At 38.7% G+C, this 27,950-nt stretch overlaps 2 protein-coding genes across 3 annotated transcripts; one reads left to right on the top strand and one right to left on the bottom strand.

Moving 5' to 3' along the window:
* Positions 1-232: 232 nt before the first annotated feature.
* Positions 233-6,725, top strand: LOC126597232 (protein indeterminate-domain 5, chloroplastic-like). Of its 2 annotated transcripts, XR_007614178.1 has the most exons (5): positions 233-776; positions 1,165-1,561; positions 3,982-5,261; positions 5,736-5,763; positions 6,402-6,725. XR_007614178.1 is itself a non-coding variant. In XM_050264014.1 (4 exons), the coding sequence occupies exons 1-3, from the start codon at positions 614-616 to the stop codon at positions 5,225-5,227; spliced, it is 1,806 nt and encodes a 601-aa protein (XP_050119971.1). In that variant the 5' UTR covers positions 236-613; the 3' UTR covers positions 5,228-5,261; positions 6,402-6,725. The 2 variants fall into 2 exon arrangements, 1 of the variants encoding a protein (XP_050119971.1); XM_050264014.1 differs by lacking the exon at positions 5,736-5,763 and having other exon boundaries at positions 236-776.
* A 4,860-nt stretch (positions 6,726-11,585) lies between these two features.
* On the bottom strand, positions 11,586-16,140 carry LOC126597302 (protein indeterminate-domain 6, chloroplastic-like). The gene is made up of 3 exons (XM_050264088.1): positions 15,496-16,140; positions 14,820-15,216; positions 11,586-13,106 (listed from the first exon to the last, which is right to left on the bottom strand). The coding sequence occupies exons 1-3, from the start codon at positions 15,662-15,664 to the stop codon at positions 11,870-11,872; spliced, it is 1,803 nt and encodes a 600-aa protein (XP_050120045.1). The 5' UTR covers positions 15,665-16,140; the 3' UTR covers positions 11,586-11,869.
* Between the last annotated feature and the right edge of the window lie 11,810 nt (positions 16,141-27,950).

Here is a 27,950-nt window from a genome sequence, read left to right as displayed (position 1 = left end):
AGAGAGAGAGAGGTGTAGCTAGCTGCTTCATGCTGCTCTCACGCACCATACCATGTCGTGATGTGGGTATGGATTGGGTCCACCGACCTGTAGGTCTCACCTTCTCTCTCTCTCTACGTCGCTCTCTCTCTCTTCTCCCTGTCAATTAATTTTCAATTTTTGCATTTTATTTAAGGGAGGAAAAATTCTGAGAAATTCTGGAAAAAAGAAACTGTGAAAAAAATGACAATAATTTTTTTTTTTTTTAAAAGATGCTGTGTATATGTGGTACTGTATGTGCATGACACCAAATCATAAAACCGTAACAGCATCACTTTTCCTCAGAACATTTTCATTTAAAACAAGAGAAAAAAACTAGCAGAAGAAGAGAGAGAGCATCAAATGCTTTAGTTATGGAGTTGATTCCTTTTACTTTCTCTTCAACTCCCTTTATTAATATTTTCATCCTTTCAAGTTTTCCTTTCTCTTCATTTGTTATTTGGGATAAGATTGGAGAAGGACTCATAAGTTGGTTGTGGGGTTTTGCTGGTTTCTAGCTAGAATATTTCAGATTGCTCTGGGAAATTGAAAGGGAAGAAATTAAGCGAAGAAGAAGAAGATTGATCAGAAACAGATGGCTGCGTCTTCTTCATCGGGCGCACCGCTTTTCGGAATTAGAGAAGAAGATCAAAACCAGAAGATGAGGCAACAACATTCCTCCACAACACCAACCTCATCCACAGCTGCACCAGCTGCTCCACCTCAGAAGAAAAGGAGAAACCAACCTGGAACACCAAGCAAGTATCCAACAATTGATTTTCTTCTCTTTTCTAGCTACCTGTGGGCACGACTCTAAAATCTTCACATTAGTTAGGATCTGCCTAACTAGCTATCCAACACAAAAAGAAAATTAAATTAAGAATATACATGGTTTAATTTATCTGAATTCCCCTTTTTTCTCTCACAGATAAGGAACCCTAAATTGGCAGAGGAATTAATTCAAATAGGAAAACACGTATATATAGATAGATATAAAAGTTTCTAATTAGTTGGATTGAAAAAATAAGTACGCAAGTTTACAAAATATGAAGTGTCTTGTAGGGTATATACAATTTTGTTGTTGTGATTAATAAAGTTATGAATTATCTAATTTGTTGTGGTTTGGCATTTTTCATGAGAGAACAGATCCAGAAGCAGAAGTGGTAGCACTATCTCCCAAGACCCTAATGGCAACAAACAGGTTCATATGTGAGGTGTGCAACAAAGGGTTCCAAAGGGAGCAGAACCTACAGCTTCACAGAAGAGGACACAACCTGCCTTGGAAGCTCAAGCAGAAGACTACAAAAGAACCCAAACGCAAAGTCTATCTCTGCCCGGAGCCCACATGCGTTCACCACGACCCCTCTCGGGCACTTGGCGACCTCACCGGCATCAAAAAGCACTACTTTAGAAAACACGGCGAGAAAAAATGGAAGTGCGAGAAGTGCTCGAAGAGGTACGCCGTCCAGTCCGATTGGAAGGCACATTCTAAGACTTGTGGCACTCGGGAATACAGATGTGACTGTGGCACTCTCTTCTCAAGGTGATTATTCATCAACTCAAAATCAACTTTTTATCTAGCTGGTTTTCCCATTAATCAATCATACGCATAATCATATAGCAAGTTACTTTAAATTCATGAGTTCTAATGTTCCTGGTACACACAAAAATTTCTTAGTCGAAACTTGAAACTTGACCTTTTTTGTTCAAGTTACTTAGATTCCTCGAGTCGTGACAAGAGAAGAAAAAAAAGTATGCGTTAATTTTTTTTAACCCTTATCCTGGCTAGCTGTGTTAATTTTCTTTTTCTTCTTCTTGTCAAATGTGTTTAGTTAATTTTAAAAATTTCTTCGGGGAAGAGGAAAATGGAAGAAAAACATGCTCCCACGTGAATAATCTGTGGAAACTGCCATGGTCGTGGTGGTTTCAGGATACATATATATGATTTATTCCCCAGTTGGAGCGCCCCATTTTTTTTTTTTTTTAAGAAAAAAATGGCCATATATGGTCGTCGTACTAGTGCTTGATTTAATTTTTTTTACTTTGTTTCACCTTGGAAACAACGCCAGTTTCGGTGTTTAGCAAAAGCTTTTTCATATTCACGTGTTGCTATGCCAATTGCTTTGTAATGTAAGAGAAGAGGAGAAAGAAAGACGGTACTTGTCCTGTGAGTGTTGTTGTTCTCTTATGACTCGTCACACTGCTACTGTTCGTTTTCATCATAACGCTTCTCTCTCTCTCTCTCTCTCTCTCTCTCTCAAAACTGGTTTTGAGTTGGTTTCAGGAGTCAGTTCATGACCTTGCAGGAGTTTGAAGTTGTGGTCAAAATTTAGGGTTTATAGAATTGCACGCAGTGTCATAATTTGGGGATGATGAGACTAAGGAGGAGCAGTAATTGAGAATATTGAGTGGCTTTGGGGATAATTCTCAACTGGAAAAACAGACATTTGAATCATGAGTTTTCGTCCTAATTGAGCATAAGTCCTAAAATGGGGTTTTTGATAGATTTACTTTCATCACTTCGAATACATTCTCATGTTGCATTTATTGAACTGCCAGTTCTTGAAATGGAATTTCTTGGTTGTTAATTAATTAATTGCATTCAAACATTTCTTTTCCATTTTTCAGAAAAATTCACACTTACATCCCCTTAGGAAATTTTCGTTCATTTTCCTTGTGCAATTAATTCTGTTATGGTAGATTAGTGCGTGTAATTGTGAAAGTCATTAAATGTGTCCTCTCCTTCAAAACTGTAATCACAGTGCATTTTAGTTTGCAACAAGTTCTTAATTAGTCTTTGTTTTTTGAAGCCTTCAGAGTTCACACATTAGGGTTTTGATTTTTTTTTTTTTGTCAAACAAAAGATTTTGTTAGATTAGTCACCGACGGGGATCGAACTCCCGCTGTCATGCAAGGGCTTTGAAATTTGATGTCCACCTTCAGTTTTATCTGCAACTGCAAATGACTACTTGTTGGTGTGATTAGATCGTCAGAATTCCAATTAAAATCAACAAATATACTACTAAAATTGGGGAGCTCACTTATTGAACTGAACAATATGGTTTCGTTTTAAGGATAGAATTACATACAATTTTAATTTTCTGAAGCCTAATGGGGTCATTATAAGGGGTGGTTTGGGAGTGAGGTGCTTAAAAAAAAGCACCCATGAAAAAAAGCTGTGAGGGTTTTAGGTGTTTGGTAAACTGAAAAAAAAAAGGCTTATTTTGGAAGCTGTTGTGAGAATAAGTTGAAATCAAAGGAAAAAGCTGAAGCTGCTATTTGCAGCCTTGGAAAACTGGTTTTTTTTTTCAAAGCACACAGAGCTACAATGCTCCTTTAATGAAAAGATCCACTATTAGATTGCTTTTTTTTTCTTTCCAAAATCACTTTTACAAAAAAGTTTACCAAACACTCTACCGATTTATTTCACAGCCGCTTATTCTCACAGCAGTTTTTTTTCAAAGCACAACAATACCAAACCAGCCCTAAGTGAAATCAAATTTGGAACATCGATTTCAAAGGTGAATGCTTTTAACCCATTCAGATATATATATATACACACATACATACATATATGTATGTATGTATGTATGTATGTATGTAATGAGGTTGTGTCATTCATTTTACTTACAATCAATTCAATTCTACCTTTCCTATTTATGTATCAAAAATATTATTCTTACAATTTATTTGAACCATCTTTAATATCATCTCTTTAATAAAGGTAGGAAGAGTTACATGTGTTGATGAGTTTTACCTTTATTAGAAAAATAATACAAATAATGATACAAATCGATGATAAGTGTAGCACTACTCATTATGTATATAAATACAATGCGATGTCTTTCGTACATTTTCTAAGTTGATGTACTTTGTCACCAGAAAATGTTTCAACCTAGCTACCTAGTTGTACTGTTTTTTTATATTCACCATGAAATTAAAGATGATGTAGTGTGAGTACAGGCGCGACAGTTTTATCACGCATAGGGCATTCTGCGATGCCCTCGCTCAGGAAAGTGCAAGGCATCCACCCAGTTTGACCACCATTGGCAGCAGCTTATACGGAGGAGGAAGCCTCAGCAACACTGGCCTCGGCTTATCCCATCAAGTTGTGGGCCCTCCCCATCAACTGTCCTCACTCGACCACAGCAATCAACCTAGTGACATCCTAAGGCTTGGAGGATCTTCAGGTGCTGCTGCTGCCGATCGGGCCGGACAATTCGATCACCTCCTCTCATCCCCTTCAATGGGATCATCTTTCCGACCGGCTCAGTCGTCAGCAGCATCTTTCTTCATGACTGGAGCCTCTGATCATGACCAGTCCAACCAACAACAATACCATGACCAGGACAAGTCATTTCATGGACTCATGCAGTTTACACACCACTCGCCACATCAGCATCACTCCGGAGCCGGAACCAATCTTTTTAACGTACCTTTCGTTTCCAACAGTACTAATAGCAACAGTGCCAGCAACAGCCATTCACTAATTAGTCCCAACCATTTCAACACCAATGCAAACGGCAGCGCCACCGGAGGTGGCAATGAAGTCTCGAATAATCTCTTTGCCGGACACATAATGGGTGGCGGCGATCACATGAGCTCTGGACTCCCTTCTCTCTATAGCAACAATGGCAATAGTCAGCAGCAGGCTATATCATCGCACATGTCCGCAACCGCGCTGCTTCAGAAGGCTGCTCAAATGGGATCCAACACTTCAAACAACAACAACACCACCTCGCTTCTCCGTAGCTTTGGAAGCTCCTCCTCGACCACTACAAAACCTGATAGGCCCGGGACCCTAGTTCCTTCCAGCTTAGGTAGGATGTTCGGAAGTGACCAAACCGACCAGAGCCACCTCCAAGACCTAATGAACTCGTTTGCTAGCGGAGGGGGAGGCTCATCGATTTTCGGAAACGCGGCGTTTGGTAGATATGATGCATCGGCAAATAGGGCAATTAACATGGAGGATGCAAAGTTGCAGCAGCATATAGGGTTGAACAATATTGGAGGAGGTTCGGATAGGTTAACGAGGGACTTTCTTGGGGTTGGACAAGTAGTGAGGAGCATGAGCGGTGGATTTTCTCATCAGAGATCAGAGCAGCAGCATGGTGGCATGGAGATGCTGAGCTCATTGGATTCAGAGAGCAATGGTGCAGCAGCTGCGCCGTCAACCCAATCTTTTGGAGGAGGCGGGAATTTTCAGTGAACAGAAAAGTACAGAGATGGTGAGAGAAATAGAGGTACGTCAAAATTAGTGACGATTGACCTAGGGCTAAAAATGATTATATTTTATGAAAAACTAATGAAAATTATTTGAAAATTTTGAATTTTAACTATAAAAACAAAATAAAGGATAAAGTGAATAGTACAATAATTGATTTTTTAGTGTAAAAATGTAGTTTTTCGTTCAAGTAAACGATACCAAAAGTTTTTCGTTAATGATTTCTATATTTTATTTAAGGAGTTAGTTTTCTTCGGTAATTGTGTAATTTTTGTACGCTGATACTACTGTTCACTGGCTTTTTTGTACTTCAAAAAAAATTAAAATTGAAGAAAAATGAAAAATGAAATTCTGACACAATGCCTTTGCATGGTTACATAAAATTGGGACCGTCAGGAGTGATATCCTGGAGGACACATTGGGTGTCTTGTCCTTTTGTTTTTATATAAACATGATTCTTCTACTCCTTTTTAACTTTTATTTTGGATGGCAGAGAGAGTCACGAGTGCTGAACTTGTAAAGTAAGTGCATTGCTTGAATGAGATAAGATAAATATCTTCTCTCAATAAAGATGCATTTTCCAAATTGTCTTCGATATTTACTCTTCACATGCCGGAATTATTTGTTTACTGTTAATCTATTTCATTATAACTTCCCCTTTGATTTACATATTTAAAATTTTTCCTTTTTGTTAAGATTCTTAAGAACATCTTTTATATATGATGAGATTGACCTCCTTCCTATGTGTTGAATATTATTTTCTTGGAAAAATAACCTAAGTCGTTCCTTCGTTTCTTTCTTTTCACCGAGTACTTAAAAGTGTCGTTATCCCTAAGTTTATACTAAGAATTACAAGTAAAATGTTTTTAACTTTATATTTTGAATATATTAACTATTTCTTTATTTTCGATTGCTAGGAATTGAAGTGATTATACTAATTAAGTTGGTTAAGAATTGAAGTGATTATACTAATTAAGTTGGTTAAGAATTGAAGTGATTATACTAATTAAGTTGGTTAGGTATGTGTCTATATATGGGACTTTTCTGCTTCACATTATCCATGACTATGCTTATTTCTTGTTAACAATGTAATTATATACCTTAATTATAAGAAAATAGAGTTTTTACAATTATCATATAAATTTGGGTTTGTTTTCAGGGAATATAACTTGTTTCGGACTAAAGCCATATGCATCCTGAACACCGTGAAGCTCTGGCGATATGAGACCAAGGAGATCAGTGCAGATTAATTAATGGTGTTTGAGCTGTATATTTTTTTTTCCTTTTTTTTTTTGTTCAAGCCTCAAAAGGTGCTTTGGGGGCCGGGAGTTTAATTTTCAAAGTCAATGAAGGCTTAGAACTTTTTCGTAGTTTAAATTTAAATGACTAGCTAGTGGACAGTTTGTTCTGTTTCATGTTTAACTGATGTTCCTTTATATATTAGCATTTCAATAAAATTGAAATCCATAGAAACTTTCGTGAAGTATTTTGACTGGACATGCAACCATGTCATAATTTATGTTGACATATATCGTCGAAACATATATACTCAGTATTGGCATTAAACATGATTTTTTATACCAAGCTAATAAGTCAAAACAAAGTATATTTGTTTAACTTGATATATTTTTATTTGTTTAACTTGATATATTTTTATCTTATATATGGCTATGGAAATAATATAGTTCTTCATTCTCCAACACATACATACATAGGGGCTGTAACATCCCACATCTCCCAGGGGAGTGATCCTTAAATGTATATTCATATCCCTACCTAGCACGAGGCATTTTGGGAGCTCACTGGTTTTGGGTTCCGTAGGAACTCCGAAGTTAAGCGAGAAGGAGGCCAAAGCACTCCCAGGATGGGTGACCCACTGGGAAGTTGCTCGTGAGTTCCCAAAAACAAAACCGTGAGGGAATGGTAAGCCCAAAGCGGACAATATTGTGCTACAGTGATGGAGCGGGCCCGGAAAGTGGTCTATCCTGGGCCGGGATGTGACAAATGATATCAGAGCCAATCCCTGGCCGGAAGTGTGCCGACGAGGATGTCGGGCTCCTAAGGAGGGTGGATTGTAACATCCCACATCGCCCAGGGGAGTGATCCTTAAATGTATATTCACATCCTTACCTAGCACGAGGCCTTTTGGGAGCTCACTGGCTTCGGGTTCCGTAGGAACTCCGAAGTTAAGCGAGAAGGAGGCCAGAACACTCCCAGGATGAGTGACCCACTGGGAAGTTGCTCGTGAGTTCCCAAAAACAAAACTGTGAGGGAATGGTAAGCCCAAAACGGACAATATTGTGCTACGGTGATGGAGCGAGCTTGGGAAGTGGTCCGTCCTAGGCCGGGATGTGACAGGGGTAGATCCATTCGATGATCTTAGGATCACCTAAAAGTCCGAAGAAGCGCCCCTGAGGACTTCCGAGGACCACCGAACAATCTGGGCAGGTGGAAGAGAGAAGACTACCATGGTTGTGCAAATGTTGTGCAATAAAAGCTTTGAACAAAGAAGAAAGATCTAATTTCAAACGTAGAGGAACACATAGAAGACCACCATGGCTTTGTTGTGAACTTGGACCTTGGTTCCAAAAGAATTTCTCTCTTCGTTTCCCACATGATTTTTGTATTTTATATGTTAAATAATATACATAAAACAATAAACTCAAATTCTCAATGCAAGTATAGTTTTTTTGCATGTACATTGACGCTTATTTATATGATATATAATAAATTTACTTAAATCTACCTAGTCCGCTTGGGGTCATGTCTATGCCTTATCTAGGCTCATAGGTGTTTGGCCCCAACTCGCCACCTGACTATAGCGCCTAGCGTACCTTGATTAGGACCACACGGATGTTAGAATCCTGGATCTGCCACTACATACATACATACATACAACCATTGTTTGAAAAACGGCGCTAGGCAGCCGCCTAGTCCTCCTTAGGCGTCCGCCTAGCCCGCCTAGCGCCCGTCTAGCCCACCTAGTCCTGACTAGGCACCTACCTAGGTTGTGACTTTCACTTAGACAGAAACTCAATAACTTTTATTTTACATTTTATTTTTGTTGGATGAGCACTCATTATATGCTTGTTCTTCATTTTTTCAATATGTTATAATACATTAATCTATATATCATTTTATTTTACAATTTATATATCTCAATACAACTATGTATTGTTTTAAGTATAAATAAGCACTTATTTATATAATATATAATACATTTACTCAAATCCGCTTAGTGCGCCTAACACACCGCCCGACTAGTGCCTAGCATCTTTTAGAACCTTGCATACAACTAGCAAAATAAAAAAATGAATTCTTAAGTTTGCCTTGATTTTGTTTGGAAGTCAAATTTTTTATGACACATGGCATCTTATTCGGGAAAAAAAGACTCTTGTGCATCGGCATCTTAAATGATGATAAAATGTTTGAATCGTAATTTGACCAAAAGCACATATATGTGAAAATGCCATAGGAATTATATCACGAACTAATTGAAAAGAAGACGACAATATATTTTTGGATAAGGGAAGAGGACAATAATTGTGTTTGTACATTTTCGTGCCTCTTAAAGTTTAAGAATACTTCAGTAGCTGCGTTCTGGACGAGTACAGGAAAATGCATGATTTGTATATTACCAAAGATTAACATATATATTGTTCATAATATTGGATTTGACGTGTGCCTTGTGAGAGGTATCAGCAAAATTTTGCACGCGGTTACAAATAAAGTTCACACTCATTTGTACAAATTAGATACTAACTATCAACATCTTATACAAGTGCTGTGGCAGTAGTACTAGCGCAAATATATAAGAGCGCTCAAATTTTAATTAGCGACACATATTTCTTATAATCTAAACTGATGACTATTTAGGTTATATATCATTGACAAACCAATACTACAAAAATTCAATGAAATTGGAAATCGATTAGTTATCTGACTGTAAACTGATAAATAGAGAAACACAATGTTGTCCACAAACAACGAAATATTCACAACAATAATTAAAAAGTAAAACAATTTCCGATTTGAGTGAATTTTTACAATAACGATTTATGAACGGTGACTTAAAACAATGAACAATTCAAATCATGAACTTACTTTGTAGAGCCAAGCCAAACTAATAGTTAGTGCAATGTTAAATTATTAAATGATTATTGCTTGATGTCTATATATATATGGAGAGAGAGAGAGATGTAGTCAATTCTTTGTATTAATAAGATACAAGTTTTGAAGCCTAATCCCACCCTCATGGACTCAACGTAGGGTGGAAAGAAATACAGAGATCGACAAGATTGTATTATTTCTTTTTGTATATACACATAAAAACATAAATCCACGGAACTCTGTTGACATCTGCGTTGAAACATGTATGTTTCTCTCTTCTCTTATTTTCATTTGGTTGACTCTGATCAATTCTTAATTAATATATGGCATAAGTTCCATGAGAGTGTCCAAAGTTGTATCCAATTGTCTCCTACTACTATGAAGGCCGGGAATTGTGTGATTATTTTTTTCGCACACTTTCAACGCGTCTTTCCCTCGAGAGGTACAAGTTTGCACCACTATTAACCACAATTAGTATTACTGTTGTCTTCAACTTAACAATATTATGTCTAATATATTAAGATGAGGGAGGCTCAATGAACCTATTCAATTTCGGGTTTTATGTTTAGGAAATTATTAGAAACCCCATGTAAGAACAATTTTTCTTCATTCACCACCTAATTTCCATTTATTTTCCGGTTCTTAATTTGAAATTTTGGCATCCAATATAGTGTTGATAAATACCCAAATAAAATACATAGGTACCTTAAAAAAATACACAAGTCTGAAAAATTTGAGTAGAAACACTAAAAAAACTAGTGGTCATTGAGGGTTTCTAGAGTAGAACTCTTTTATCCCTCAAAAGACACAACTGGGGATTGAGGATTTTGGAGAAATTGTCTAAGACAGAGTTTCTCTTCAGTTTTATTTTATTTTCTCAATTTTATTATTAAGGAAGTTGAGATTCCACCATAAAATTAATTGATAATATAAGAAGTAACTCAAACTTATACTTATTAGTCCATGCAAAATTCATTCCCCTATATATAAATTTACTTATTCCTTTTCAGGCTAGTTAAATGAATTAATGAATATTCATGAACTAAATAATTTTGTTTATTTTTTCTTCCAAACATATTTGTGTTTAGTCAAAATAGGGCAGGAATTCAAATTTTGAATAAAAGAAGAAAAAAGGCATCCACACGCTGGAGTCACGGGATGATTATATATGATTCGTGATAAGATAGAAGAGACAACAATTACGACAATAGTAGAAAGCCCTATCATCATCCATCAATTTCCTAATAATTACATAAGGTTAAGTTATATATTGTCGAATATTTCATAATATATATCATTTCTGCTCCTGCCTCTGGTTGCGCAGTATACTATTTACACGGCCAGAACCCAATGGCAACACACATGCATATGCTCGTAAATTAAATTAATTAAATGTCTAAATTCAATGTAAAATATCTAATTATATATCTATCATCAGTAGCTGTGAAGTTAAATATTCAAATACCAGCTTAAGGATCGAATTAGAATGGAAAGAATTGTTGGAAAACGCCAGGGAGGGACGATTAATTAATTAAATACTAAAAAACTAAGCAATGTTTTGTACTTGGTTGTAGAAGTGGGCATTAGGGTTAGGTATTAGGTAGCCGAACGAATTCGTTTGCGTAGTTTATATTGTGGGGTACTGGGCAACTTGGCATACATAACTCGTCGCCCCGAGCTTCTCCTCTAGCTCTTATAAATTCAAATTATTTTATGTGATTCTTTGTTCTTGATGCATGGCAATACCAATAATATCTTATTAGTTAGGGATATCTCGTAACCAGACAAATAAGAAATAAACTCTAACTTGTCCATTATGTTGGAATGTATCCATTTTGAATTTTCTGGGCAAACAGCACCTGCTCAGCTGCTAGCCCATATCTGATGCTGTGACATTCTGATTACATATACAACTCAAACATGGCTTACCTCATACATATGTGCAATATTAAATTAATTAATACAGACTTGAGAAAAATGTTAGAGAGATGAAATTTTTAGACTATGTTGTAAACCACACGATGTGGCGGTTGATGGTGAGACTTCTTCGTTTAAAACATTAAAAAAAAGCCCAACATACATATACTGCCACATCATGCGGTTTACAACAAATAGTAAAATTTTCCCACATTTAATTATAAGCATCGATCTCATTACTAATTAATAATTAGATGCTTATATTTTATTATGTGAAAATTAAGCATGCACCACTTGGTCAACAAAAGAGGGAGGATAAATATTAATTTAGGATTCCTTTATCGCCAAATATAGAAGCAGGTAATTAAGGTACCACATTATACATAATATAGTAACCGATGAAAGTACTGGACATCCATTAGTGTGGTCCTTAAGGCATGCACATATAGAAATAAAACTCAAGAAACCCTAATGCTTGGGGGTCAAGACAACTAGAGTTGGTAATTAATCGATACCGTTTCTATTTTTTCCTACATATTAAAAGGATCGACTCTCTCACCTATACCATGAACGTAATTTTAGTTCCTCGATCTAGCAGGCTCACTGTAGTGTGGTGCCTCCAAAGAGTTGACTTGCCTGCGTTGACTTCAACTCTGGGTCTAAGGAGCTGATCATATTGATGCCATGATGTTGTTGTTGTTGATGATCTCTCTGTGAGTATCCATGGCCACCATTCATGTTTCTTACCATGCCTCCAACACCAAGAAAATCCAAGGTCAGTTTATCAGACCCTCCAAAATTTACACTCAAATTTTGGTGCAACTTAGCCTCATCATAATTAGGGTTATTATGCTGTTGATCCATTGCACTAACTCTAGTAGCAGTAGTGCCGCTACTAAACCCGCCAAAGTTGTTATGATCCAGTCCCCCGCCTCCAAAAATCGAGGAGTTGCCATTTGCAAGAGAGTTCATTAATCCTTGAAGATGGTTTTCATTTTCCACCTGCTGTGACGATCTCAAGTGGTATTGTTCACCCCCATTAGTACTGTGATGATGATCACCACTAAAACTGACTCCAACGCTCGAGGGCGCTGACACTAGTTGCCTTCCGGATTTAGCTGCTCTTGTTGACGAATTACCTAATCCCCTAAGCAAAGACGAGCTTTCGGTGCTTGTAGTCGAACCCATTTGAGCAGCTTTCTGAAGCAATGCAGTGGCAGACATGTGCGGAGCCATGCCGCCTTCGTGTTGCATCGAATTCCCATAGAGAGATGGTAGAGAACCCGACCCAATTTGATGGTCATGACTCATGCTAAACCCTTGGCCACCGCCATTACCATCACTAAACTGATGATCAGTAGGAGTTATGCTGCGACTGGTACCATTGTTAGAAAAGAAGCTCAGGTTAAAGAGATTGGCAGCGCTATTCGATGAGGGTGAGCTGCTGTTGTTGTTAGGGTTGCTCTGGAGATCAGGAAGTTGCATTAGTCCATGTAATACCTTGTTTGGAAATTGGTGCTGATCTTGAAACCCTTGCTGGTTAGCAATGTCTCTCATGAAGAAATTGGGAGAATTAGGCATGGCTTGTGATCCAAACGAAGACGGATTTGATGGCGGGATGAGGTGCTCAAACTTTGCGCTGCCGCTACTCCCTAACCTCAACATGTTGTTAGGGAGGTGGGTTGAGTTTTGGAGTGAGGGGATTTGGGATGGACCTAAGCTCATACGGTTGTTTCCATAGAGGCTACCGCCCATTGTGCTTAAGCTTGAAGGATGCCTTGCACTTTCCTGAGCCAGTGCATCACAGAAAGCCCTATGAGTGATAAAACTGTCCCGCCTGTATATCACACAAAGAAATGGAAAGGAAAGGCCTCATCATATCACATCATCTCATGGACATATATATATACAGTAAAATGTATGTATATATAGAAGAACAAGACATATATATCATATATGTGGTGGTGACATGCATATATGATGCATCCAGATAAAAACAATAGTTGAATACCGATCATTTTTATCCGTTTAAGTTAAAATGTAACTAGTGCTTGAGAAAGAAAAAAAGTTATAGTGCTAGAAAGTAATAAACTTGAACAAAAAAAAAAAAGGCAAGAAAAAGTTTATCTTTCCATGACAATTAGCAGTACTAAGAGCATCTTCAATTATACTTTCTATTTTATGTTAAATTTTAACTAAATGTTAGAAAGCTATTTTAGAATCTCCCTAAAAAAATTCTACTTTAATCATATTTTCTGGGAGTCATAATAAATATGAACTAATAAAAAAATTACTTAAAAAATTATTAAAAATAGTAATTAATGCTAGGAGTTCTTAATTAGTAGCTCCTTTCTCACTCCGTAGATTTAGTATTTCCTTGAAATTTTGCTATCTTAGGAGCATGATAGGGAGTGTGATTGAAGAAGGAAATATTCAATCCTTCCTAAATTTTCATTTAGAGAGCCCACTGAGGATACTCAAAATTACTACGGTGAATAAATATACGGAAAAAAAAAAAACAAAAAACTACAAGAACAATAACGAAGGCCCGAAAAATTTTCACTACAGCAGGAAACCATGAACGGTCCATTGTTCAATTATTTTTTCACAGACAATACTTCCTTTAGATAGTCACAAGTCCACAAACCTCGTCACCCTAATCATTGAACGACTGACGTGACTTGTAAAATTTCAAATCAGAATAAGAACTGTCAAGCGATTTTCTAGCTAGAAATATGGTGTTGGACCAGTACTGCGAGGGGGAGAGAGAGAGAGAGCATCTATGTAAATTTGAATGTTGGTCCCATGATCAGTGTACGTTTTAATTTCATGGGAAGGAGTACTTGGACTGGAAGGGAAGAGCTGTAGCTCTGATTGCATGAATCCAACGAGAAAGAGAACAAAACTCATGAGTGACATATACATCCAACTCGTTATATGTGACAACAAAGATAAAGCCTAGCTAGTAGCTCCACCTCCCCTCCCCTCCAGTAACATTAATATTATGCTCTTTCTTCCCCTTCCATAGCTCCACTACTTCCATGTCCATATATATATGTTCTGTTGATAGTCTGTATAATCCGACTCATCATTTTTACTACTACACACATGAGTATCAAAAAGATGAAAGAAAAATGGGCGTTGTTTTCGAGGATCGATAAATAGATGATTTTCTTGTTTTTCTCTCTGTAATTGTGATTGAAACCTCCATATACATACATAACCTTGCAATGCCAGTTTGTCACAGATTTTTCACGTGGAAACAGTCCTGCCAGATTAACCCAGACACAGACACAAGCACACTCATGGGGAAAGACTGAAAAATCGTTTGATTAATTTCAATAAAAGGATCACTATAGTCGTATGCGAGACACCTATTTTTACCCAAGAAGAGAGGATTATTAGTATTACACCCATAAACCTCCGCCTGTACCTCTCGATCAATTTTGAGAACATCTCCAGAATGAATGTATGTATCGATGAATGAATGATTGAAATCAACAATAATTAGGAGCTAGATACTAAATCAAGTAACTACTAATTAATTTACCTTGAGAATAGAGTGCCACAGTCGCATCTGTATTCCCTAGTTCCGCACGTTTTAGAATGAGCCTTCCAATCCGATTGAACGGCATACCTCTTGGAGCACTTGTCGCACTTCCACTTCTTCTCGCCGTGCTTTCTAGAGTAGTGTTTTTTTATGCCGGTGAGGTCTCCGAGAGCTCGAGAGGGGTCATGGTGAACGCATGACGGCTCCGGACATAGATAGACCTTGCGTCTAGGTTCTTTGTTAGTCTTCTGCTTGAGCTTCCAAGGCAGGTTGTGTCCTCTTCTGTGGAGCTGTAGGTTTTGCTCCCTTTGGAACCCTTTGTTGCACACCTCACATATGAACCTGTTTGTCGCCATTAGCGTCTTGGGAGATAGTGCTATAACCTCCGCATCTGGATCTGCTAGGGAAAAATGCCAAATAAAATTAACATTTTTTCTTTGTTGAAATTTTAAAGAATACCCAAATTATAATAAAAGAAAACTTATGATATTTAACAAAAAAAAAGAAAAGAAATCAGAGCCAGATAGAGGAGTAAGTTCAAAGAAACTAACAACCATTAATTCATCAAACCAAAGAGTTCACAAAGGTTCGTTTAGGGTTTCTTTTTTGAAATCTTATATAAATCGATAAATGTGTACAAAGAATTGATGATCATGAAAAGTAAAGAGGTACTTGCTTGGATTTCCTGGTTGATTTCTCCTTTTCTTTTGAGGTGGTGGGGCTGTGCCTGTGACTGAGGCGGTAGCATTTGAGGAAGGCGGAAGGATTGACGAAGTCATCTGGCTTTGGTTTTCTTCTCTGCTACTACTTCCAAAGAATGGCATCGATGAAGAAGCAGCCGCCATATATATATATATATATGGTAAAGAAAACAATTAATATTATTCTTAATTATTCAGCTTGTTTTGAGCTATACGCACTCAAAAAACGATCAAAGACTCAAGGTACTATATAACCGACAACCCACAGAAAAAATTTAGACTCTTAGCTCCTCGAATACTAGAAACATAGTAAACCTAGCTATATAGCTAATTAAGTAAAATAAAAATTCTCTGAGTCAAACGCTCTTTTGCTAGGTAGCTACAGCTTCAGGGATGCAGAGAACAAATAATTATGAGGAAAAAATTAATAAGCATCTTCTCGGACGACAGCTAAAATCCGGAAAAGATGAAGATATATATACACACAGAGAGAGAAGACGCAGAGAGTCAAGGCGGCCTTTGTTCAGCTTCTTCTTTTTCTTCCTCTCCTTAGCTAGAGAGAGAGAGTTATCTAGTTTTTTTTTTAGATGATGATATAAAAAATAAAACTCATCTCATAAAACGCTCTAATGCGTTCCTCTCATTTAATGTCATGCACATACATGCACTCTTTCTCTCTCTCTTACTGTAAATTAAAAATATTTACCAATATTAAAATTGAAAAAGAAATTAAAATATCGGGGATGAATAGAGAGGGAGGGAGAGGAGGGGCGGTGGGGTCGCTGTTCATGCTGCTCACGCAGCCTAATGTATGTCGTTTTATGCGGGGACTGTGAAATGGGGGCCACCTTTGGTCTCTGTAGGCCTACCTCTTCCCATCTCTCTCTCTCTCTGTCCTCTTGTTTCGTGTCTTCTACCCTTTACATTCAGAAAACCCTTCATTCTGCACCCATCATATATGCCTTCGCTCTCTCTCTCTCTCTCTCTCTCTCTCTCTGTTTCACTTTTAGGATATACAAGTATATATGTTAAACTAATTAAGAGAACTTTGAACAGCCAAATTTTCTCAATGAACGATGTTGTTGGAGTGAAATACCCTAAAGCCAAGTTGAGACAATTACAAGATTGGATGTAATTCGACAAGTATTGGAAGGCCATAGAGGCCATACCGGGTCAGATCTGATATTAGGTTGGCTAGTATATGAAAAATTCAATTACAATTAGATGTAGCATTTTAAGAGTTGAAATTGTAAACAAATCAAAGAAACACGATAAACTGATTGCAATTAAGCTTATGACAAATAGGAAAATAATCTTAATCCTTATTTGTAGAAACAAGAAAGCAATAATCAAATAGGAAAACAATCTTAATCCTCATCATAATAGTAAACTTATGACAAAATATTAAAGATATCATAATAGTAAACTTATGACATAAAATGTCAAAGATACCATATACCATAACATAAAAGTAAAACAAATTACCCACTTACTAACTTTTCTAACAAAAATTGACTTTGCAGTAAAATTACATTTTATCATCAGACTGATTTACAGAGAAATTTCATAAGTGACTTAGTCCACACTGATTAATGAAGTAAGTGTTAGAATTCCTCTGTCCCACATCGGCCACAAAGCTTGAGAACAAACCCTTTAAATAGAATTACCCCACTCTAACTAACACCGAGGCCTTTTGTATTAAAACCTCACACCTAAACCTCACACCTGACGGATTGAGCAGGTGCCCAAGTGGGGACAGTATCGGTGTTGTTGGAGTGGACCCATGGCCCGTCTACCTGAAATTTAAGAGTAAGTACTTGCGTCTATCTATGTCATAACCAGACGAAATTGATTATACCACGATTGAAACAACATCAAAATTCTTTTCCGTATAAAGGAAGATTATCGACGGTTCCTTTGACAGATATTTCTTGTGGTAATTAGAAAATAAGATATTATAACTGTTGGTACCATATATTGGGCCTCGTTTTTGGGCCTCTTTTCTAAGCCCATGATTTATGTAAGAAGGGAGGGAACCCTTATTCTATAAAAGATGGGCCTCACATTCAGAGAAAGGGGAAGAGCCATACATCCAGGGAAACAAATTCCCACATCCAGAGAGCCTCACAATAAGATAGAGGGCAATACCCTCTCAGCCAAACAGAGAGCAAAATGGCAAAGGCTGCATCCACAGAGAGTTTCATTACCGATCTATTGTAATCTATACATTCATACAATAAATGGAATCAACATCAGTGTGGACGTAGCCCAAACATTGGGGTGAACCACGATACATCTTTGTGTGATTCACGGTCGGATTTACGTTGGTCCAAGATCCTCCGGATTTTATGCATCAACATTTGGCGCCGTCTGTGGGAAACGACAGGAAAAGCTATGTCGGTTCTCTTTCATTTTTTTCATCTTACCACTGTGAATTTGCTCAACCCAAGAACTCAGAACCTCCATTTTTGGGGCTTTTCCAGAAAACCTTTGCAGACTCTGTGCAGTTTAAAAACCCTCCAAAAACCCATTTTTCTCTCTCTCGAATCTTCCGCCACATTTTTCTCCCAAAAACTACCCAATTTAAAGACAAAGACAAAGACCCATCGCTTTCACTATCATCTGCAACTTTGGCAACAACACAGCTACCACCATGTTTGTCGGCCATCTCGAAAACCTCCAGCTCTCCGCCGTTTCCATCTCTCTCTCCGTCATCTGCACCTTCTCATTCGGCTTCATGTCGCGTCTTTTCATGTTTCTAACTCTAGATCTCACATTTTCTCTCTTACTCTCTCAAAATTCTTCATCTACATAACAGTAAGGAATGCTCTGCTGCCATGAGTGAAACTCAAGGCCGTATCTGAAGGAAAGTCCAGAGAAAAGACATGTCGTTTAGCGTGGAGTTTGCGCCTTCTCCGGAGGAACACGATGATGCCGACAACGAACGGCTGGATTTGGTCGATCCAGCGGCTCCAAACTGGTCACCTTCGAGCGGGACTTTTCTCAGAGCGGCAGTGACTCTCAAGGATCAGTCTTGGGTTTTTAGCATTCCAGTTGAAAAATGAAGAAGCATGGATGGCAGCTTCTTTACCATCCTCTCTAGGTGGTGGCTGTTGCCGTGTTTCTGGCGCTGGCCTTTGCTTTCTATGTGTTCTTTGCTCCTCTTGTTGGAAGGAAGATTTTTCAGTATATTGAGATGGGTTTATACAGACCGCCATCGATACCAGTTGCGGGGATCCCACCTTCTGCGAATAACACGACCACCAGTGGAAAACCAGGAAGAAGATAAGTTTTCTTATAATAATTCTATTATTAACTTTATTATTATTCCGAGATTGGCTGGCCATCTGTCAAAAGAAAAAAGATAAAGAGAGCTTTACTTTTCCTTTTCAGCAGACATCATTATGTTTTCATCATTTATTTAATATGTTATTGATATATGTTATGATGAAAGTAACCTTTATTATTGAAACATTATGATGAAATCTTGATCATGAAGAGACAAATACAACCTATTATCCCAGAACAGCCCCACGAAGGAAAATATAATATATATATATATATATATATATATATATATATATATATTGTTGATGCACAAAATCAGTGAGGACTTTGGTACAACAAAAAGTGTTAAGTTTGTGACCTTCGCTAGATTGCTCCGGTCACTAGTATGGATAAGTATGTAAATAGATAGGGACAAGGAAGCAAACACAAGATGTACGTGGTTCACCCAGATTGACTACGTCCACGGAGTAGAGGAGTTCTCATTAATTGTGAAGGGTTTACACAAGTACATATGTTCAAGCTCTCCTTTAGTGAGTACTAGTGAATGATTTAGTACAAATGACATTAGGAAATATTGTGAGAGAATGATCTCTATTTATAGAATAGAGTTTCTAGTTTCATTCTGACATTGACACGTGTCGTGTTGTGATTGGCTTCTGATGTTAACATGTGTCGCGCTATGATTGGCTTCTGATGTTGACACGTGTTGCGCTGTGATTGGCCTCCTGGTTGTAGGGAAACTCTTCTGGGTCCTTGACGGTATAACGTTGACCGGTGCTCAGTAGTTTCGGGATTGGTCAAGTATGGTACAAACAGTGCTCCCCTAAGTTCCCGAGTGAGGGAAACTCCTCGGTTGGGGACTTGCAAGATCCAAGCCATTGAGTAATCACGAAACTTCTAACTACCGAAGTGTGGTATCATTTTCACTTGCTTTATCTGTCTCATACGTAGATGTGGCATCTTCTCTGGAAGTACTTTTCCTCCATCCAGGGGTGGTATCTTTAACCGATGAAGATGCACAAGGTAATGTATCAATTTCACTTGAAGCTTACTTGTAGTTTCGAGCTTGGTCAAGTGTGATACAAAACCCTATAGTAGGAGTCCCCCAAGTCGCCGAGTTAGGAGATTTGCCGAAAGAGGTAACAGACAAGGTAAGCAATCAGACTTCCAAGCAAGCAACCTGGATCGGAGGTTCGACTTTGGCTTCCGGTTGATTGTTCTCCTTCTCCTTGTGTCATAAACAGCAACAAGGATAAGGAGAAGCAAATGGAGAATAGATGATATGAGATACTTTTGCTTTTGAAGAAGTAACTTTCCACAGGCTTATTCTTGAACTGTGCTGGAGGGTTTTCTGGTTTCCTCCAGAGTATAAGGCCGACTCAAGAATTTGAGGGTCAAAACAAGCCCATCAAATCAAGAGTGCGTTCGACCTTGATGATATGGGATACTTTTGCTGTTGACGAAGTAATAGATGAATCGACATGTGTTCTGTTGCGCTTGTCTCCACATGCTTCCTTGTATCTTTCTCACTTAACCTATCTGTTCCTCAGGCAGATGTGGTATCTTTTCTGGAAGCATAAGATGTTAAAGATGAGTACTCGAGAGCAATGCCAGGTAAGTAATCGGGCAAGGGGTTCCAGACAGTCAGTTTCTGACTGGAAGCTTGATTCCAAGTGCTAACTAATTGCTCTCTTTCTCCTTGTCTTGCACGTAAGAACAAGGGCAAAGGAAAAGACAGGGAAAAAGCATGATATGGGATAATCTTGCTTTTTACCTTGATGATATGAGATACTCTTGCTCTGGTGTGGCTGGTTTGCATAGGTATTATTGGGGGGAAGAAAACTGAGTATTTCGAGAGGCTTCGTTGGGAGTGCCCTCTCAGATATAAGGAAGGGTTGAGCATTTTTGCAGGTCTGCCTGCCCATGAATGATGGAGGTCGACATATATAGGAGTCTCCCTAACAACAAGTAGTAATGCTATTCTTTTACCTTTCTTGGTCGTAGCAATGTAGTGGGAGCTGCAAGCTTCACGTGTTTTAACTTTGTCAGAACACTTTGAAATGTGGTATGTGGTATCTGGAAAGCTAATGTTGTGTGTGAAGATTGCAGACAAGCTTTATCCAAGGAAATCTGGCTTTCGAAGTTCGGAGAGCGATGCCTCTTCGGTTTTCGAACAAGCAATCTTGTCGAGGATCTGGCTCTCGAGATTCAGAGAGCGGTGCCTCTTCAATTTTTGAGAAAGCAATCCTGTTGGGAGTCTGGCTCTGTTGGGAATCTGGCTTTTGAGATTCGAAGAGTGGTGCTTTTTCAATTTTTGAGAAAGAATCATGTTGGGAGTCTGGCTTTCGAGATTCGGAGGGCGGTGCCTCTTCGATTTTTGAGCAAGTAATAATGCTATTCTTTTACCCTTCTTGGTCATAGCAATGTAGTGGGAGCTGCAAGCTTCACGTGTTTTAACTTTGTCAGAGCACTTTGAAAAAGTGGTATGTGGTATCTGGAAAACTGATGTTGCGTGTGAAGATTGTAGACAAGCTTTATCCAAGGAAATCTGGCTCTCGAAGTTCGGAGAGCGATGCCTTTTCGGTTTTCGAACAAGTAATCCTGTCGGGGATCTGGCTCTCGAGATTCGGAGAGCGGTGCCTCTTCAATTTTTTGAGAAAGCAATCATGTTGGGAGTCTGACTCTTGAGATTCAGAGAGTGGTGCCTCTTCAATTTTTGAGAAAGTAATCATGTTGGAAGTCTGGCTCTCAAGATTCAGAGGGCGGTGCCTCTTCGATTTTTGAGCAAGTAATAATGTTATTCCTTTACCCTTCTTGGTCATAGCAATGTAGTGGAAGCTGCAAGCTTCACGTGTTTTAATTTTGTCAGAGCACTTTGAAAAAGTGGTATGTGGTATCTAGAAAGTTGATGTTGCGTGTGAAGATTGCAGACAAGCTTTATCCAAGGAAATCTGGCTCTCGAAGTTCGGAGAGCGATGCCTCTTCGGTTTTCAAACAAGCAATCCTGTCGAGGATTTGGCTCTTGAGATTCGGAGAGCGGTGTCTCTTCAATTTTTGAGAAAGTAATCATGTTGGGAGTCTGGCTCTTGAGATTCGGAGAGCGGTGCCTCTTCGATTTTTGAGAAAGTAATCATGTTGGGAGTCTGGCTCTCGAGATTCGGAGGGCGGTGCCTCTTCGATTTTTGAGCAAGTAATAATGCTATTCCTTTACCCTTGTTGGTTATACCAATGTAGTGGGAGCTGCAAGCTTCACATGTTTTAACTTTGTCAGAACGCTTTGAAAAAGTGGTCTGTTGTATCTGGAAAGCTGATGTTGAGTGGTGCTTCTTCGGTTTTCAAACAAGCAATCCTATCGGGGATCTGGCTCTCGAGATTCAAAAAACGGTGCCTCTTTAAAATCCGGAGAGTGGTGCCTCTTCAGAATCTGGAAAGTGGTGCCTCTTCGATTTTTGAACCAACGGCCTTGTTGCCCTTTCTTTTATAAGGGCACCAATTGTGTGCAAGGAGTACATTCAGAGAGTTATTGCTTGTAGGAATTTTTCCCTTACTTCAGAGATTTATTGCACCTCATTTTTTAAAATGTCTGGCCCATCCGACCGTTGTTTTGACTTGAACTTTGGTGAAGAGGCAGCCATGCCTTCTCAAGACAACATATGGCGCCCATCCTTGTTATCCTTTATTGGTTTTCTTACCGTTGGGGACTCTGTGATGAAGAATGATATGACCGTTGCGGTGGTGGCCAGGAACCTTCCACTCCCAAAGATAACAGACTACTTTCCAAACGGTCTGATGAGTTGGCTGTTAAGGATTCTCTGGCTCTCAGTGTTCAGTGTGCAGGTTCTGTGTCTAATATGGCCCAACGTCTATTTGCTCGAACCCGCCAAGTTGAATCATTGGTGGCTGAAGTGATAAGTCTCAAACAGGAGATCAGATGGCTCAAGCATGAGAATAAACAGTTGCACAGGCTCACACATAACTATGCTACAAACATGAAGAGGAAGCTTGACCAGCTGCAGGAATCTGATGGTCAGATTTTACTTGAATATCAGAAGTTTGTGGGTTTGTTCCAAAGGCATTTATTGCCTTCGTCTTCTGGGGCTGTACCGCGTAATGAAGCTCCAAATTATCAACCTTCGGTGCCTCCTCCTTCTGGGGTTCTGCCTTCTTGTTTGGAGACTTGAAAAATCCAAGTCACTGAGTGGTCGTGAGACTTCTGAGTATCAAGGTGCAGTAGCATATGGTAGGAGTCCCCCAAGTCTCTGGTCGAGGGAGTTGACGAATGAGGCATTTCCTTTCTAAGTGGTAGCCCAAAACTCCTTCTTCATATATATTTATTATGAAAGTTGTTAGGCCTAAAGAAGATGAGGCCTAAGCAAATTTTTTTTTTTCGAATTTCCAAATTTTTGAATTTTCAAATTTCCAAATGTTTGAATTTTCGAATTTCCGAAAAAAAAAAAAAAAATATATATATATATATATATATATATATATATATTTTTAAAGCTTTGTAGGTGAAGCTTTGGTGTTAAAGCTTTGTAGGTGAAGCTTTGGTGTTAAAGCTTTGTAGGTGAAGCTTTGAGGTTGAAGCTTTGTTGGGCACCATGAATTGATTTTGCTTCACACTATCTTGATCAAGATAGTGTGAAGCTTTTGTAGGTGAAGCTTTTGTGTTGAAGCTTTGTAGGTGAAACTTTTGTGGGTCAAGCTTTTGTTGGTGAAGCTTTTGTGGGTCAAGCTTTTGTGGGTCAAGCTTTTGTAGGTGAAGTTTTTGTGGGTGAAGCTTTTGTAGGTCAAGCTTTTGTGGGTCAAGCTTTTATGGGTGAAGCTTTTGTGGTTGAAGCTTTTGTGGGTCAAGCTTTTGTAGGTCAAGCTTTTGTGGGTCAAGCTTTTGTAGGTGATCCTTTTGTGTTAAAGCTTTTGTGGGTGAAGCTTTTGTATTGAAGCTTTTGTAGGTGAAGCTCTGAAGTTGAAGCTTTTGTTGGGTACCATGAATTGATTTTGCTTCACACTATCTTGATCAAGATAGTGTGAAGCTTTTGAGAATTTGTAGTTGTCCTCCATTGATGAAGCTTTTGTTGGTGAAGCTTTGGAGTTGAAGCTTTTGTTGGGTACCATGAATTGATTTTGCTTCACACTATCTTGATCAAGATAGTGTGAAGCTTTTGAGAATTTGTAGTTGTCCTTCATGGATGAAGCTTTGTTGAATTTCCCTTTTTTTTTTTTTGGGAAACTAGAAATTTGAAAATGTGGGAGAGACAACATATACAAATTTTGCTTCCACACTGTTGAGCAAAAGATTATGATGCAAGCCACACCTTGTAGTAGTTGAAGGTTTGGATGAACCATATAAATTGAATTTGCTTTGAAGGTCTGAGAATTGTAGTTGCCCTTCATTGATGAAGCTTTTGTTGGCACCATAAATTGGTTTTGCTTCACACTATCTTGATCAAGAGTGTGTGAAGCTTTTGAGAATTGTGGTTGAACTCCTTTGGTGAAGCTTTTGTTGGCACTATAAATTAGTTTTGCTTCACACTGTCTTGATCAAGAGTGTGTGAAGCTTTTGAGAATTGGGGTTGCCCTCTATTGATGAAGCTCTTGTTGGTACCATAAATTGGTTTTGCTTCACACTGTCTTGATCAAGAGTGTGTGAAGCTTTCTACGAGTTGTAGTGTTTGCATTGTTACGAGGGGAAATGTTTGAAGCAGATGCAATAGGGCTGAATAGCTTTATCTTCGTATGCCATGCACTAAAGTTGTTGTTGGCGTGCAATAAGACATTGTTGGTGACTATAACTCTTGTTGGGCATAAGTGCTCCCCTAGTTGAGTTGTCAAGCTTGAGGGTTTTTGATTATTTGTGAATGCTAGGAGTTCACATGTACAAGTTGTACCACTCGTCTTCTGGTAGGTGGAATGAATGGTGAGTTGCTTTCATCACTTGGTTGGTGGTACGAAGGTGAGTTCCTTCCTCCCCTGGTTTCTGCAGATTCACGGCGGAGGTGAAAAAATGAACCACGAGATTCGGTTGGGTCATTGATCTACGAGCATATGTGGAGGGAATTCTCTCGACGTTGCTTTAGGAAATCTCGGCAATCACGATAAACGGTTTTCAATCTTTCTAACCCTTCTGCAAGGAGGTGTCTTCCTCCACTTCTTCTACTTCGGGTCGAAGCATCTGGGTTGAGAGAAGTCTCATGTTGATCAATGTTTTGATGATTAGCTCACTCCTCATCAAGGATACCCATGTCGAAGGGAGGTGACCCTCCGTGTTGAGGGGCACCCAGATGATGGTTGATGTCCACAGGGGCAACAAGCTCGCGTGTTTGAGTACACCTAGTTTTGTGGAGCGTCTCAAATAGCTTCTTATACTGCTCCTGGAGGACCTCATTCTTCATTGCTATCTTCTTGTTCTGAGCTTCTAGCTCATCGACTTTAGCTTGAAGAGCAACCCTCTTTCCTTCATTCTTTAGTTACTTCGCACTAGGTGCAAAATATGTGTCATTCTGTGTGATGTGGCTTCCTTCGCTCCCCATGTTGGAAAGGGATGCCTGGTCAAAAGAGAGTGTACGAATGGTGGAAACCAGCTTGGCAAAGCTGAAAAGAGTGGGAATAAGTGTCGTTCTGCCATTAAACTATGTCACTTATACAACATGTGATTTACCACACGACTGAATAAATTATTTATTTATAGAAGGCAAATAGTACAATATTTTGCCTTGACAAACTTTGTCAATTTGATTTATTCATTATACGGTCATACTTATACTGTCATTTATTGTCAGAAATTATTGAGCAACTAGATCCACTGATCAACATTGTTGCTGATTAAAAGAACCCAATATGCGAACCCGACAAGCGGACCCGAATCATGTCGAGAATCAACTCATACTGAGTGCACGCTGACATAAAATACATACTTACAATGAGGAAGACCACGAGCCGAGCCGCCTCGCAGCGAGCATAGCCTCTAGCCGAGCAGCCTCGCAACGAGCATCGCCTCCAGCCGAGCAACCGCCTCGCCGCGAGCATAGCCTCTAGCCGAGCAGCTTCGTAACGAGCATCGCCTCCAGCCGAGCAATCTCGCAACGTGTGATACCTCTAGCCGAGTATTGCGTTATGTTGAGCATTGCCTTGTGTTGAGTACTGGTTTAAGAAATCTAGCCACTTCGGCCCGTACATGGATTGGATTTAAAGTCTCTAGCCAAAAGACTCTCTTGACTAAAGACTTGGGGGACTCCTGTTGGTACCATATATTGGGCCTCGTCTTTGGGCCTCATTTCTAAGCCCATGATTTATGTAAGAATGGAGGAACCCTTGCTCTATAAAAGGGGGGCCTCACCTTCAGAGAAAGGGGGAGAGCCATACATCCAGGGAAACAAATTCCCACATCCAGAGAGCCTCACAATAAGATATAGGGCAATACACTCTCAGCCAAACAGAGAGCAAAATGGCAAATGCTGCATCCACAGAAAGCTCCAATGCCGATCTATTGTAATCCATACATTCATACAGTAAATGGAATCAACATCAGTGTGGGCGTAGCCCAAACATTGAGGTGAACCACGATACATCATTGTGTTCTTGAGCGTTTGTGTGATTCACGGCTGGATTCACGGTTGTCCAAGATCCTCCGAATTTTGTGCATTCAACAATAACCATATAATCTATACAAAATAATTAAGCATTAAATACCTAAACCACCCCCCCCCCAAACCAAAAACATTTTGGTGTGATTCTAAATTATTCTCAACCATTTCAAACATTCCTAAAGAGTACTCAACGTATAGAAAATATCACTTTCATTATGTCCTAAGGTAGGAGAACCATTAGTACCTACGTGGCATTCATGGTCAGATATTTTTTTTAAATGACGTGAACAAATCCCATAAAGTAACCTTTAATGACGTGGCATTAATTCATGGTCAAATTAGTCACAAACTTCAAAAAAAAATTTCTCCTTCTCGCACTCTCTCATCCTTCCCCTCTCTCCCAATCTATCAAATTTGCAGGGGGATTGAAACTCCTCCTTCTTTATCATCCTCTGCAGAAAAAATAAAATCCAAAATACACAATGATCGCATAATCAAACATGACCGCAATTGGTACAGTATTCAAATTCGAACATTTCGCAACAACCTCGAGACCCAAAGCCTCACTCTTTCTTGGGCTAATTTTTTTTTTATCTCGTTTTAGTTTCTTTTAATCTGGGGTTTTTATTAATTAGTTCTTATCATGAAATTCATGAATTTGTATGATCTCAAGCCAAATAAGATTTGGGATCAATTTTGCATTTAAATAACTAAATATGCACAGGACTAATCCGTATAGGATTTGGTTTGTACAACAAGATTTACAAGGAATACAAATCCGTGAATGACCATGAGTATAACAAGTGCTTCTCCCAATAAAATTGGAACTAAAAAACAATAGGCGTAGCAGCTTTCTCATGATCACTCTTGGACTGTGCAATAGACAGTCATTGGCATCCTCTCGTTGACATCCAATCTCCAAGCCATGTCACCATAATTTTATTTAGGGAGTTTTAATGAAAAGCTGCAACCCTACGTGCAGTTTCAGACGAAAGAGAAGTTGGGGTTTCAAAGAAGTATTTTGAGGTTTGGCCTGCATCGAGATCTATTTAATGGGTGGGAATTAGGTTTGGAAATTATGAGATTTGTCACGTCATTTAAAAAAATCTAACCATGAATGCCACGTAGACACTTAACGATTCTCTTACCTTGGAACTTAACATAAGTGATATTTCCTATACATTGGATACTTTATTGGAATGCTTGAAAAGGTTGAGATTAATTTGGAATTACACCAAAAGGTTGGGGGATTTTAGGTACTCAATTCAATAAAGCGGATTTGTCTTCAACAACAAAGAAAAGGATAAAATAACTTTAAATTTAAATGGCGAGAGAGAGGGGTCAGAGGTGTCTGGAAGGGATACAACAAATTTAATTCCTTCTCAATTTAACTTCTCTAATTTCGATTATGGATTTGTAAACATGTCATTCAATTACTTCTGAACTATGTGGAAAGACACTTCTAAAAGAGAGAATCTATAATAGTTAAAAGAATAAGCGTGGAAAGGTTAAAGTTGCATGCCGAAATGTTTCAAACGAGCACTTTTCTCCAAACT

Source organism: Malus sylvestris, chromosome 13 (assembly GCF_916048215.2).
Source record: "Malus sylvestris chromosome 13, drMalSylv7.2, whole genome shotgun sequence".
Classification (NCBI taxonomy): domain Eukaryota; kingdom Viridiplantae; phylum Streptophyta; class Magnoliopsida; order Rosales; family Rosaceae; genus Malus; species Malus sylvestris.
Note: the sequence above shows the minus strand (reverse complement) of the source record. Positions and strands in the feature narration are given on the sequence as shown.

Bases quoted from the DNA above. Each gene is read 5' to 3' on its own strand.
- LOC126597232 (XM_050264014.1), top strand. From the start codon at position 614: ATGGCTGCGTCTTCTTCATCGGGCGCACCGCTTTTCGGAATTAGAGAA. The intron at 777-1,164 runs GCAAGTATCCAA...ATGAGAGAACAG, and splicing joins AAACCAACCTGGAACACCAA to ATCCAGAAGCAGAAGTGGTA. The intron at 1,562-3,981 runs GTGATTATTCAT...GTGTGAGTACAG, and splicing joins TGTGGCACTCTCTTCTCAAG to GCGCGACAGTTTTATCACGC.
- LOC126597302 (XM_050264088.1), bottom strand. From the start codon at position 15,664: ATGGCGGCTGCTTCTTCATCGATGCCATTCTTTGGAAGTAGTAGCAGA. The intron at 15,217-15,495 runs GCAAGTACCTCT...TTTCCCTAGCAG, and splicing joins AAATCAACCAGGAAATCCAA to ATCCAGATGCGGAGGTTATA. The intron at 13,107-14,819 runs GTAAATTAATTA...TGTGATATACAG, and splicing joins TGTGGCACTCTATTCTCAAG to GCGGGACAGTTTTATCACTC.